General features: G+C 40.0%; 1 protein-coding gene across 6 annotated transcripts in view; it reads right to left on the reverse strand.

Annotated features, from left to right (window-relative positions):
• ablim3 (actin binding LIM protein family, member 3) overlaps positions 1-12,017 on the reverse strand; it is a 45,823-nt gene extending 33,806 nt beyond the window's left edge. For 5 of the 6 annotated variants that reach the window (XR_010573380.1, XR_010095338.2, XR_010573379.1 and 2 more), the window contains exons 1-2: positions 11,519-12,017; positions 2,519-2,653 (exon numbers count right to left, since the gene is read on the reverse strand). Coding sequence is in view for 2 of the 6 variants with exons in the window: in XM_063490444.1 (XP_063346514.1) it covers positions 2,519-2,653; positions 11,519-11,531 (148 nt within the window). In the remaining 4 variants the exon portion in view is untranslated. Of the gene's footprint in view, positions 1-2,518; positions 2,667-11,518 lie in introns of those variants that run through there. The other variant, XM_063490434.1, reaches the window with a different exon arrangement.
• Between the last annotated feature and the right edge of the window lie 1,900 nt (positions 12,018-13,917).

The following is a 13,917-nucleotide window of genomic DNA, read 5'->3' on the forward strand; positions in this document are numbered from 1 at the left end:
TCTCTGTCAAAATTATCCCACACTGCTTCAAAAATGTTGGGGTCTGGGCTCTGGGGCAGCCAATCACTGACTCACAGTACTCCATTGTGTGGTTTTTCTATCCAGGTATGCTTTTACTGCATTGGCAGTGAGTTTGGGATCATTGTCATGCTGAAAATGAAGGCATGAAGGCGAATTTATGGTTCAGCAGGGGTAGTGTATTCATAGTCCGCTGGTAGTCCCGGGATAACCCGTGCACCTGCAGAGAGCTCTGTTATCAGATGTAAGCAGTGTACAAAGTATGTGGTACAACCAGTCTGTGGACCACTCTTACTTGTGCTATTGTTGGTGCGTCAGCCAGCCGTGGAGAAGAGCGAAGCTATAACATTCAAAGAGCTGATGGGAAACCAGTGTTAAAAACAATAAAAGGTGTCCACTATTGTCTGTGCTTTTCATGCAGTATTTTTTGATCTTTTTTCTAAAGTTCTCCCATTCCTGGTGAGCTCCTCCACCATACCTGTCAACCAATCAGCATTTGGCTAACTCCATGTCACTGGACGCAGTGACTGGATGCAGTTAGGATTTTGGAGGACTACAAAGGAGCATGTCTGCGATGGGTAAAAACCCCCCTCGACAGACAAATTTGCAGGACCCTAAATCACGCTTTAACAGTCGTACACTTTCACAATGTTATTGCGTGGTGGATGAAAATCTGACCAGATGCATCTATCAGCTCATTTGTTTCCTGTTTCTTAAGGACATGACTTTCAGAAACAGTTCATTTGATTTTTTTTTAAGCTCCGTCACTTCTTTTTTTTTGTCCTTCAATTGTGCAGTTTCTTCATTTTTTTTAAGGACATGCTGCACAGGATGCTGAGATTTGCCAAGCTTTCAGCTAATAGCTCTTTTTGTTCTCGTTTTGTTGGTGCAAACATAAAGTTTTATGCTTGTCAAACTGCTTTATTTTTGGCACTTTTCAGATATTCATATAAAGAAATGGGAAAAATTATGTGTTTTTGCAACAGACTGATGCTAGCAAAGTGCCTAAAGATACAAAAAAATGCTTCTTTGTTAAGCTGTTATGCGTAACGCAACACTGGTTCATCCCTCGCCATTTTTGCGCTTGAATAATTTGTATATCATAATTAAAGGGCTTTATAAAAAAAATATTCCTTTTAAAATGGTCAGGTATAATAACTGAACAGAGAATGATTGAAAAAGTAGCCAATGTCCACAGAAAACTTTTTAAAGACCTTTACAAATCCTTTACAAACTATTGATTAAGACCACTTTAAAAATTTACAAGAAAGCTTGGCTGCTTTGAAGGAAAATATAAAGAAATGAGGCGTGGCTCAAGACTCTTTTAGCACACTGTCGATTGATTTGGGTGTATATAATATAATATAATATACAAAACGTTTGCTCTAAATCTCTTGTAGAGCATTAAACGATAATAAACCATTCCTCTACGCAACTTGTGCTACCAATGCAAACATATTACAGAAAAGATGTGGCATGGCGATTTCTTTTTCATTTGTCCTGTAGCAGTTTTGGTCTCAAATGTCACAAAGAACTGATAAGTAACCCACAACTTACTGACTGTCTTTGTTTTAGTGTGGAACTTTTAACATAATTCTGTGAACGCTTGCTCAAGGCTGTACAGCAGCGTGACAAACAGCATTCCTCGCTTCTTTCATTTCCAGTTTTCATTTTACACATGCACAGACACTTGCTTATCACGAGCCCCTTTCAGACTTGCCCTTCACTCTGCAAATGTTGCCAAATGTACATGTCAGTTTTGCATTTGAAATGAACTATGAGTCAGTCTGATTTTTGCTGAGCCAAATAAAAATACAAATCCCATTCATCAGACTGTCAACCTCCTAAATTTCCCTCAACTTGAATGTCAGTTGGTCACAGTGTGAATACATTTTGCCTCCAAAGTCTACAGCATAACTAGTGTACATTTTACCTGGGTGTGTAGTTCTCAAAATGTCAATTAACCTTGCAGTAAAACATGTCATAGAGCACGCTGCCATGTAAATGTGCTTTACACAATAGACAAACACAAATTACAAAAGTGAAAGGCATTCCACACAACTCCTACACTAAGAGGGTGTGTGACTATGTCACCATTGTTTCTATTGGAGGTCACCGGTGCTCTTCCACTGCAAAGCTAAGTTAGTCTCATTAATCCACAGCATACAATCTCTTTTAAGTTGCCAGCAAATTAACAAGCTACCTTAGCAGGAGCCTGAGTCCCCTGCAAGGCACCTCTGATCCATTCCAATCCCCACCGTTTACTAATAGTAGCACTCAGCATGTACGCTAGAAGACGGATGAAAAAATGCATAGGCAGTATCTGCAAGCGTGCATGTGGGTGTGTGCTCAGCAGACGAAGACGTGACCAAGATAGATGTCTTGTTTCTGGCCTACCACTGGAATTCCCAGTTCTTTCTAACCATGGCCACCCAGGCTTAGGAACTGTGCAAGGCAGCTCCAGTTTGTGTGATTTTTATATAACTGATTCATTTCTTACCGGTGCAGGTGAAACACTTGACATGAAAGTGGGTCTCTTGTACTCGTATCACTTCACCTTTGCAAACTTCCCGACATCGCTGGCACCGGATTGGCCCAGAGCTCCGCTGACCGCCTGTTGAGTCTTGGCGATAAGCTGATGAAGGCATAAAAAGAACATTTACTGAACTCAGCTATGGTCCACTAACACACACATTAAAACACAATTTTGAAAGTTGTGTTGACTGTTCCCATTCCGAGTTTACTTAAGGTTTAGTTTTCCTCTCTCTCAAAGCACATTTGCAGTTCTCAACCTCTGACAAAGTCCTAAGCTTCACAGGCCTTTTATATGCAACTGATGCTAGCTTTTAAAGACACTTTAAGTTACAGTTACTTGTATATATATATATATATATATATATATATATATATGTGTGTGTGTGTGTGTGTGTGTGTGTGTGTGTGCATTAACCTGCATGGACATGTTGCCATTGCTCCTGCCATTTTTTAATACTATTTCTTGATTTTTTAAATTCTTGCCCTCTTAAACTAAATTTAATCAACTTCCCCCTGGGATTAATAAAGTATTCTGATTCTAATATGCAGTATAAACGGAGCCTGGTGTGAGTTCAAGCAGGCCAGGGAATCAAGCTCAGCTGCAATCGCAGCAGATGATCTTTTCTCAAAATTACATACTAATGCAGTTTGATATTGCCATTGTCAGTCACACAAATGTGATTCAGAGAAACTATACAGTATCCACAATATATTCTTTAATCAGCATAATAATACTTCTGTTAATGGGTGAAAGACATAACGCGGCTTTTCATTTTCAAATGTTATCTGAGTGCACCAAGAGAGTACATTACAGACTCCACTGTGTGCAGTTCAAACAATAAGATCAGTGTGTAGCTCTGTCAACACTTGCTCTGAAGCTGTGAGGTCTGACACCTATGTAAGCTTGGTAAGCTCCAGGCTTTCTCTCTCACTGTCTCTATTTTTCACACAGTTATACAGGATGACACACACAAACATACACACACACACATATAGACACGCACACACACACATACACTGCTGTGTCAGTAGAGAAAGCGAGATGGATCCCCTTACCTCATTATACCTTATATGTCAGACTCCTGCAAGCCCAATAGCTATTTCACACAGTCAGGAAAGCACGTTCACACAGAAAGCCTTAAGAGTATCGGAATAAATGCAAACACAAGGAAAAAAGGTCGAAATATTCTATTAACTGAATCTAAAACTCTTAGGCTATTAAGGGCTCTTTAAAGGTCCATCTTCTCCTCTGGGTTGTAAACACACTTGAATCCACAGGCAAAGAAATGGATAATAGACAACCAGTCATTCAAAATTGAGATATATATATTATGGCAAAAGAGCTGGGATTTATCACTTATTTATCTCTATCTTTCAAAGGAGTATGGGAGGTCATACTCTATGTGGAAGGGGTATAATGGCTGGGCAACCAGCTGGCCTTGACTACCTGAATAGCTAAGTGAAGGATTGCGCCGCTTCAGTCAAAGCAGCAGCAGCATATGGGCTGCCGTGACAGTGCTACCGATTCCATTTCACCGAGTGAATCCCAAAGGGCTGGCATCACTTAAACAGTCTAAGGGCCTTGCACATCTCAGAGTCTGAGCGCTCCTTGCGTGCCTCGAAGTTGACAACAGGATATTCACTGTGCACGTGAACACGAGGACGTGCATGTATGCATAACTGTAGCTGTGTATTTTCTCACTCTGGACAGGGTTGTGGGCACTGGAAATATGCAAGCATATTTTTCCCACTCCCCACCTCCCACACTGGAGCCTCTGTAAATCCATAACTTTCCTCACAATGTTGGCAGCACTAACCTGACTGATAAATGCAAAGGCGATGGTTCAAACAATAGCACTTCCGTAAAACTATCTCTTTGTTGTCTTTTTAGTTTTTTTATTAATGTAAAAAACAACTAATCATTAACGCTGTTCCCAGCAGGTGGACATGAGAGATGATGGGAACTAACGGCAGAACATGTAAGCCCGTGCCAACACCTGTAAAAGACAGAGTATTTATTTACAGGTCTGACCTTCTTAATCTGGGCCAGAACAAACCTCTGGCACACAACACAGGTAGGTAACATTGTACAAAAATTAACAATGTAGCTCAAATCTGACCATTGTAAGGAATGGCAGTTATCAACAGGTACTTAAATTATAGGCAGGGGTGAGGTTTAACCTCTTGAATGTCTGTGACAGAAAGAGAAAGACAGCCGAGGATCCAGGTCCAAAACAGCTCAGGAGCCGAAGCATTATGTAACTCTAGCTAATTGTGTCAGCACGCTCACTCTCATTAACTGCAGCAAAGCTCTCCAAGTCCAAGCCCCTTATAGGCACCTCTCTAACAATCCTCCTTCCTCTCCCCTAGTAAGGTGTTGAGTCGTTCTTCTAAATTATGGCCACCAGACTACCAGTTTAATCCACTGACTCCAAATCATTTGAGAGTAGCCTGGAAGAATACAGCCTTTGGTAACAGGTGATAACAACAGGGCTTTGGTCAGAGAGGCAGACAACATCCCCAGGGACTGAGAGGTTGCTGCTATTTCTACCCCTGACCTGACAGCCCCAGGGAAAGACATGCTGTGGGCTCAGTCATGAGGGATGCTGGGTAGCAATGAGAAAAAGAATAGGACATTCTAAGCGAGCCGATACAAAGACCTTTAGGAATTAAGATGAATTATTAAAAGGAAAAGAACTGCTTTGCAATCTGTGATTACTTTCCAAAGCTTTTTCTTTGGTTTTCAAAAACTTAAATTTCATTGTTGAATTCTAACAAATTTAAATTGATCTCTACTGAACAAAGACCACAGGCACAAGACTTAAATCAAGGTGAATTCATTACAGACAGAAACTTATTTGGTAGTCATCTTAAAATTTTAATTTTTATTGTTTAAAATCCATAGCAAAGTAACTGCGGTTTGAGAAGTTTGCAAAAAGACTTGACTGACAGTCATTTTGATGCAAAACCATCAACTTGTAGTTTAGCAACAGAGCTGTGGTGTCTGGTAAGGTAGCAGATAATCTATCAGAAGCTGTGAGAATCTCATCCATAATTTTTCAGCAGGCATCTTCCTGGACAATTAGACAGCTGGTAGCAAAACATTAATGCCTAATGTCGCTCATGTATCTGGGCGACAACTCAAACCCTTTAGAGAAAGCTGCTGATGAATTTTTCAAATTCTGTTTTTTGCCATTTTCTGATCCAGACACTAAATCCTCTTATAAAACTCTAAAGTGCCATGAAATCCAAGCAGCAACCAGCAATGCCAAAAGTTGAAGCCACTCGAGAAGTACGGCAGCTAGATGCTGGCTCTAAAAGATTCGCTTTGTTGAAATGACTGGGAAAAACCCCAACTTCTCTATGAAATATATTAGCTTTTGTTTTCTACAAGCCTGAAGTCACATGTGTGTCTTGTTGACAAATTTTAAAAAGCATTATTTGATCAAGAACAAAATACTCAGCCTAGGTCCAGCTATTGTTACTGTCTATACAGGCTGGAGAGTAAAACCACAAGCATAGATATTGAAAAAATGTTATTGATACCAGTGCTATTATCAGTTCTGCTCATGGGTCTCATTCTTTATCGATTCCCTTAACGATACAACCAGGAAAAGAGTAGGCCTACAGAGGTTTTCATTGTCCAAGTATGAAAACAGTGTAAAAACAGAGTACAAATAAGGACTGCAGATGACTCAAGTGTACAAACATTTGACTGCCATGAGCTCCATGTTATTCCTTTGCAACGCGAAACAATCGGAAAAAAAGATCCCAGAACTGATGTAGTTAGGATACTGACGTACTGAAGGTTTTTTTTTTTTAAACTGCTTACTGAAACATTTTCATGTTATAGTTATATAATGGACATGGACATAATGTGTAGACTTTCAGCTTTCATTTTAGTGTATCCAGATTTAAATTGGATGAAGAGTTTACAAGTTTCAGCTCTTTAACATGTGCCGTTTATTTAAAGGGACCAAAGGTAATTGGACAAAAAGACTCAAAGGCTATTTCATGGCCAGATTTGGGTAATTCCTTCATTATGTCATTATCAATTAGGCAGATAAAAGGTCTGGAGTTGACTTAAGGTGCAGTGCTTGCATTTGGAAGATTTTGCTGTAAACAGACAACATGCGGTCATGCAAGTGAAACAAGCCGTCCTAAAGCTGCGAAAACAGAAAAAACCCATATGAGAAATTGCTGCAATATTAGGAGTTGTGAAATCTAAAGTTTGGTACATCCTGAGAAAGAAAGAAAGCACTGCTGAACTCAGCAATGCAAAAAGACCTGGACGTCCACAGAAGACAACAGTGGTGGATGATCGCAGAATCATTTCCATGGTGATGATAAACCCCTTCATAACAGGCAACCAAGTGACCAAAAACACTCTCCAGGAGGAGAGGTGTATCGATATCCAAGTCTGTCATAAATTCAAGACTGCATGAAAGTAAATACAGAGGGTTCACTGCAAGATGCAAGCCACTCATAAGCCTCAAGAATAGAATAGCTAGATGGACGTTGCTAAAAAGCATATAAAAAAGCCAGCACAATTCTAGAAAAACATTCCTTGGACAAGACCAAGACCAACCTCTACCAGAATGATGGCAAGAAAAAAGTATGGAGAAGACGTGGAACAGCTCATGATCCAAAGCATATCATATTATCTCTAAAACATGGTGACGGCAGTGCCATGGCTTGGGTGTACTGGCTGCCAATGGCACTGGGACACTAGTGTTTATTGATGATGTGACACAGGACAGAAGCAGTCGAATGAATTCTGAGGTATTCAGAGACATAGCGTCTTCTTAAATCCAGCTAAATGCAGTCAAATTGATTGGGCGACATCTCATAATACAGATGGACAATGATCCAAAACATAGAGCCAAAGCTGTTTATTAAAGCAAAGAAGTGGAATATTCTTGAACTGCCAAGTCAGCCATGCATTTCACTTGTTGAAGACAAAACTTTGGACATAAAGGCCCATAAACAAAGATTTGAAGAATGTCTTGGTTTCTCTAATGTTCAAAGATCAAAAGAGTTTGTTATCTGATAATAATCTTAACAGTTAATCGACTTGTGAGTGGAACACCACATAAATCATAAGCAATGGTTTTGTAATTCTGATATATAATTTCACAACAAAGCAACATCATATCTTCCGTGTCTGTGATCTAAAGAGGCCAGTGGTCAGGTTTTTCCATGCCTTCCCCATCCCCTGTCTTTATATCCCCTTTGGGTAGGAGCATTTATCAGAGCAATGGTAGTGTCCAATTGTATCACAAACATCCTGTCGCTCCACAGAGCGAGAAGGGTCAGGCCGCTACTGACAGTCTGAATAATCACTCAGTCCTACCAGAAGCCAAGGTCGTGGAGACGGCATCCTTGAGGACAGAACAGTGGTCTGGCTCGAAAGAGTCTACTGATTAAACTGTGCAATGAAATGAACAGAGCACTTACAGTTTAAGATAAAACAAATGCTAAATGTTATTATTATGATTTGACAGTAGCTTTTATTGCTGTAAAAAAAGAAAAAAGAAGAAAAAAAAACCTCAACTAAAAGCAGCAACAGTGGCCTACGCTGCAAATTAACAACAAAAAAACATGTGCTCGATTTTAATGTCGGCCTGTAAGAAAAACATACCAGTTGTATGTGATTACTGCATATGAATATTCATCAGTCTATACCAGCATCTGTGTTTGCATCTGCGCATCTTTGTTCTCTGTGTTATTATAATAAGGCATTTTGTATCGAGAGGGAAAATAGCATTTGGCTCTGGTTTGGACTGTTCACCACATGACATGGCTCTTCTCCTCCTTCACTAGCCCTGCTCCAGTAGATGCTACCCATAAAACCAGGAAAACAATGAACAGTAAATAAAACAGCAAAATAAACAAAAAATATTAATTAATGTAGTAATAAATCAATAAATTATCCTAATTAACATAATTATTAATTACCTTAGAGTTCCTGGGCCCAATAAGGATAGCATCTGGCAGCAGGTCATTTATGGATGACCCTCAAGTGTCAAATGAGCTGCTCATCTGTAAAGTCATCTTTCACTGATTGTCTGTTTCGTATTCTATTTTTATTTCATATTGAAGCTATAAATAAGCAACTTGTTATATAACTAAACTTAAAATTTGGCTAAAGCTAACGCAAATCAAATTGTATTTAAAGCAGAGCGATTTTCTTGATCCAATCAGATCTGTTTGCTTGATTCTGCACTTTAGGATGCACATCTCAAGCAAATCCCTGAAACATGAAGTTCCAGCAGACATCTATATCACTCTCCTCTTAATTTATTATGCTAGCATTTTCCAGTAAGCATTCGTTAGACAGTACAGCTGATGCTCATTAGGAAGGTATTTGGTGTTTTTGCACTACTGGGCCACCTTTGACCTCATGGTGGCATACGCTAGTCATTAGAATATAATGTATGGGAACATGAATATTTGCATCAAATTTCATTTCCACGTGGCTAGAAGAGCAGCAACATCATTATCAGATATTGGCCTGACACTAGCTCAAATAGCTGGAAGGAGCATCTGTAAGTACGGGCTGGCTTCTGCAGTCATTTCCATTCTTTGTTATTCTGAGTTACCTAAATCATGTGGCAGCGCTGCACTGGCAAACCAGTACATGATGGTAGGAGGAAAGCTAGCAGAGCACGTAGGAAGCTAGCAATAATGTTTCAGCAGTTTGGAGAGGTTCAGGTTTCATTCCAACAAGTCTCTTTGGTTGTTGTTTGTGACTTTGCTGTATTTTCAAAGCATTTGCACAAGACTAAATAATAAATCCAAATGGTCAACATATTGGAAAGTGCTGCTGTAACATTTAAACCATATGTGTTATTTTTCATGAGACACAATACAACTTTTTTTTAAGTTAAGACAGCCAAAGAGGAAACATTTTTACCGTCCCCATATGCTGCACTATGCAGCTACCGTCTTCTGAATGCACTTTGTTGGATAGCCTTAGAATTTTTCTCTACATAAAGACAGAGAGCAAGGAGGAGACGTGTCAGAGCTGCCTGTGATGTATGGCTCTGCAGATCCCCTCAGGTCCTTGAGCTCAATGATCAGTATATTGATCAACATGTGTTTTATCACTCCCCTGAAACACACTAACTGTCTGGAGCCCATTCTGCAAAAACAACTCAGAATCTGTCATCATAGCTACCCACATACTTTCTGTATATCTAATTATTGAAAAATAAGGCTCCTTCTGCAAGAAATGTACCTCCCGTGCCCAGGGTACTGCACCGTCTGTCAGCCACATGGAAAATAAGACCAGACCAGACGAGACACACTCGCGCACGTACAAAAAACTGGTGACCATGACAGACAGAAGGACCAGAAGATGAAGACAGACTATCAGAGCTGTGTGTAATTACTCTATGTGCGCCGATAGCTCCTGGGCAATAACACCCAGTGCAGCGGAACAACTGCACACAGCACAGCCTAACAGGCCCGTTCATGTCTAAACCTTAAAAGTGTTGAAAGCAGAAGGAAACACATGTTTGACTGACTGAAGGAGAGGAGAGAAGAGAAGAGGACATGTTCATGTTTGCTTTGTTTCGATGCCTAAAGCCAGAGTACAGACACATGTCACGCCACCATCTGCCTGCTGTGTCATCGCTAACACACACAAACAAACACTTTTAAATTCTGACACATCAAACACCACATGTTGGCATGTTGTTTCTGCGCGTGTTTGTGTGTAAACCTGTAGGAGCTCACGCTATTAACTCACAGGAGCTTTTGGACAGCTCTTCACATGTTGGCCGCGTTTGCTCCTCCCCCTCCCTCTGTGTCAGCTGAGAAAAGCATTCTGAAGCTTAACAAAGGAATTATAGTCATTTACTCAGACCACAAGAAGCTGCCACATCACTCCTGGCACGGACGGCAAAGGCACCGGGCTGTCAGGCAAGACTCTGTGCCACAGAGTTAAGAGCACTGGATGAATAATGAAATGCCACACAATGACAGGCTCGATTATGAATGATGCAGTAATACCAGAGGGTGGACAGGAAGCGCCTGACACCATCAGTTCACGGAGCACCTGGTGCACATCAACTTCAAGAGGCCTTACTGACAGCTAAGGGGCAGGGGTGGAGTGGGGTGGGGTGGTGGTGGAATTTTCTTTTAAAGTTAACCTTGAGATCCACACGCGGTCTGACTTGTAAACAAAACAAATACACATTACCCTACAAGCCCTACGGGGAAAGCCCTGATTCAGCTGACAGAGGATCAGGGTCAGAGTCAGGTGATACAAGGTCAGCTTAGCATCATGGCTGTCCCAGAGCCATTCTGAGGTAAGTATGACAGGAGCCCCCGAGGCTGACAGACACACAACTAAAGTCCCAAACGCTCAGCTTAGGAACTTTCAACCAAAGGCCTTACTGATCCTGTGAGGAATGTGTCAAGGAGCAGGTGGATTTTAAAAAAGAAGAAGAAGCAACAGCTGGAGGCTTGGGTGTTCCCTCAAGAGTGATGGGAAGGAGGATGAGGAGGGAGAGAAGAAGATGAAAGAGAGGAAGTGAAAGAAGTGAGTGAAGGCCCCAGAAAACAACTGTTATGTGGATGAAGAATTTCAAAAATGCTCCTCATTGGATGAACTCAGGGCAAATGCCACTCTGACCTCGAGATATACTTAGCTCTAATCTCTAAACCTGCTCCAAGTCTATTATAAGGACTTGGCACCCACAGTCACACTGGTGTGTGTGTGTTTGTATGTTTTTGTGTTTTGTTTTGTTTTTCCTTAATGCAAAAATGCTAATTTCCTATTTTTATTACATTAAATTGCAAGTCATCCTTATTTTAAAATGTTTATTATTTATAATAAACAATAGAGCAAACGTGACATAGTCTAGACTACTATTGTTCTATGGCACTTCTCTCGGCTCTCACCTACATAAATCGTCCCTGCGCTTCAAGTGGAGAGGTGGAGCGCACATTCACTTACCACTGGAACTCATGATGCCCAATCGGTTGTTATCCAAAACAAAGCGGCTTCGTCAGAAAATAATCCCATAAAGCACGAGGAATTCCTCAGTTTCGGCAGTTTTACTCCTTCGCAATTTTGAAATAATATTATTGATAATAATAACAAAAATAATAATAATAATAATCCACTAAACGCAAATGATGCTTCTCACTCCCAGCAGCACTGCTTCCAGTCAATTTCTCAGAAGAAGAAGGTGGGCATAGAGGGGTACAAAAATATAAGAAAAAAGAAACAGAAGGTAGGATAATACCCGTACTCAGCTACAACATCCAAATAAAACTCCCGCTCTTGCTGTGTGAACGTCGGCTGTCTTTATTATTATTATTTTCTTTCTTCTTTTTTTTCTTTTTTCCCCAAAGACGCCAGTGACAACACACAATGCTGCTCACACGGATTCCACCTTCACATTTTCGCTCCCGGCTGATCCCAGCTCCGCCGCGCTCCCCTGGCGTGTCATCGTGCGCCTTTCACGCGCTGTAAACACAGCCTCCCTATATATATTTTTCCGTTTGAGGTTTTCAAAATAAAGCAAACACGTTTGCGTGTTAGCATGTGAACGTTGCGTGAAAAGAAAGGAAAAACAACGATTTTGGTATATCTGAAATTAAAATATTAGCCTAAAATAGACATGCATGCACCTCGAATATCATTGATAAACGTTGATAACTTAGACCTAAATCGAGGTTTCAGCTATAATAGTCTTTGATCCTTTATATTTTTATAATAGGCTAAGACTAAGTTATTATTTAATTTAGATTTTGATTTGAATTATCTAATTCAGTGGTAGCCAATTCAATGCACCATTAAAGCAAAACCTGCATTAAACCACAACCTGGCTACAAAACATTCCCATTCCCAACTGTACGTTATTACTGTGATTTCAAAGTATTAAGTACGTGACTTGAACTAAAATGTTAAGCCCCACATAAAAAAGAAACCATAGTTTTGTAATTGTAATGTAACTTTTTCCCACAAGCTCAATCCTTTAGCTACATGAACTCTTTCTTTAGGCTGAATATCATAACTACATTCATATATATATATATATATATATATATATATATATTATAACATTTAGATAAAATAGGATATATGAAAGTGTCACTGACGATTTCTGAAAGCTCAGGCTTTATGTTTATCAAAACTGATTTTTTATGAAAGTAGAGTAAAGTCATTTCCGGTACTGCTCCGGGTTTCTGAGCCCAACTTGACTGCGCTCTTTTTTCTATCCTAGGTTAACGACGTCACTCTGGGCTGCTGTGAGCGCTTTGGGGATACTATACCCTACATCACTCTGCAATAAGTGATACGTGTTCACGAGTCCTTCATTTTAAGTCGATTTCCAAAGCAAAGGAAGACTGACAGAAAGATGAACATTTTAGATTCATTTGCAAAGCCATCTTGAATTGAAACTGGGCCGGAACACATTTGTCACTTTTCAAGAGATGCATGTAATATTTAAAACAAAATTATTTAGAGAAGGTCGAGAGCGTTCATAAAACCACTTTGTTGTTTTTGCAGTGCTGGGCTGGGCTTGTTGCTAAAACTGTTATGACACCGCCCTCTTCTGGAAAATCGACGTAAGCAAATAAGTTAATTGGATTATTTACGGTGAAGCCGCTGCTGAGGCCATGTTAATTTAGAAACTGTGGACGGATTTGTTTCCACGGTTTTCAAGTGCGGAATCACAGCAATTGCCTTAAAAGGCATGAGCTAGTTCTGCCACGAGATTAAAAGCTGCCCTGCCTTTATGGCTCAGTGATATTTCTTCACCAGGTCCACTGGCATCAGCGTGGAAAGATTTCAATCTTAGAGCTCGCGTGAAACACCCATCCGCTGTTTCCCATGGTATGAGCCAGTAGCCATAAGGAAACAATTGAAGTTCGCCAAAAGGTTAACGCCTGGCCAATTTAAGGGATTAACTATTACATAAATAACAAGTGGTTTATTAAACTTGAAGATAAAAAGAAGGTAACGCTGTGATAAAGAAAACTCTATATTTATTTCGGTTAGGGAGACAGAAGATAAAATTTCTGCTGTCAGATTTCTAAATGTGTTCCTTTAGAATGGGATGTTAAACACAAGCCCTGGGAGCAAGAATCGGCCTTGCACAGAGTCAATCCTGCCCAATGGATATCCTCGAAAACAGGGGAGGAGAGCATAAATTTTGTGCTTTTAAATGTATTTTAATAAGTTTTACAGCTTTTCCTGTAGATAAAGAAATCCTCATAGTCATTCATACTACACCAGACAGATAAACAATGAAATAATTAAAAAAAAACAATTCCTGTTTTTTCACTGTGAGTTATAGAAATGTCTTGTGTGTGTGTGTGTGTGTTCATTTTGTTTTTACAGAT

The sequence above is a fragment of the Pelmatolapia mariae genome, linkage group LG2, assembly GCF_036321145.2.
Source record: "Pelmatolapia mariae isolate MD_Pm_ZW linkage group LG2, Pm_UMD_F_2, whole genome shotgun sequence".
Classification (NCBI taxonomy): Eukaryota; Metazoa; Chordata; class Actinopteri; order Cichliformes; family Cichlidae; genus Pelmatolapia; species Pelmatolapia mariae.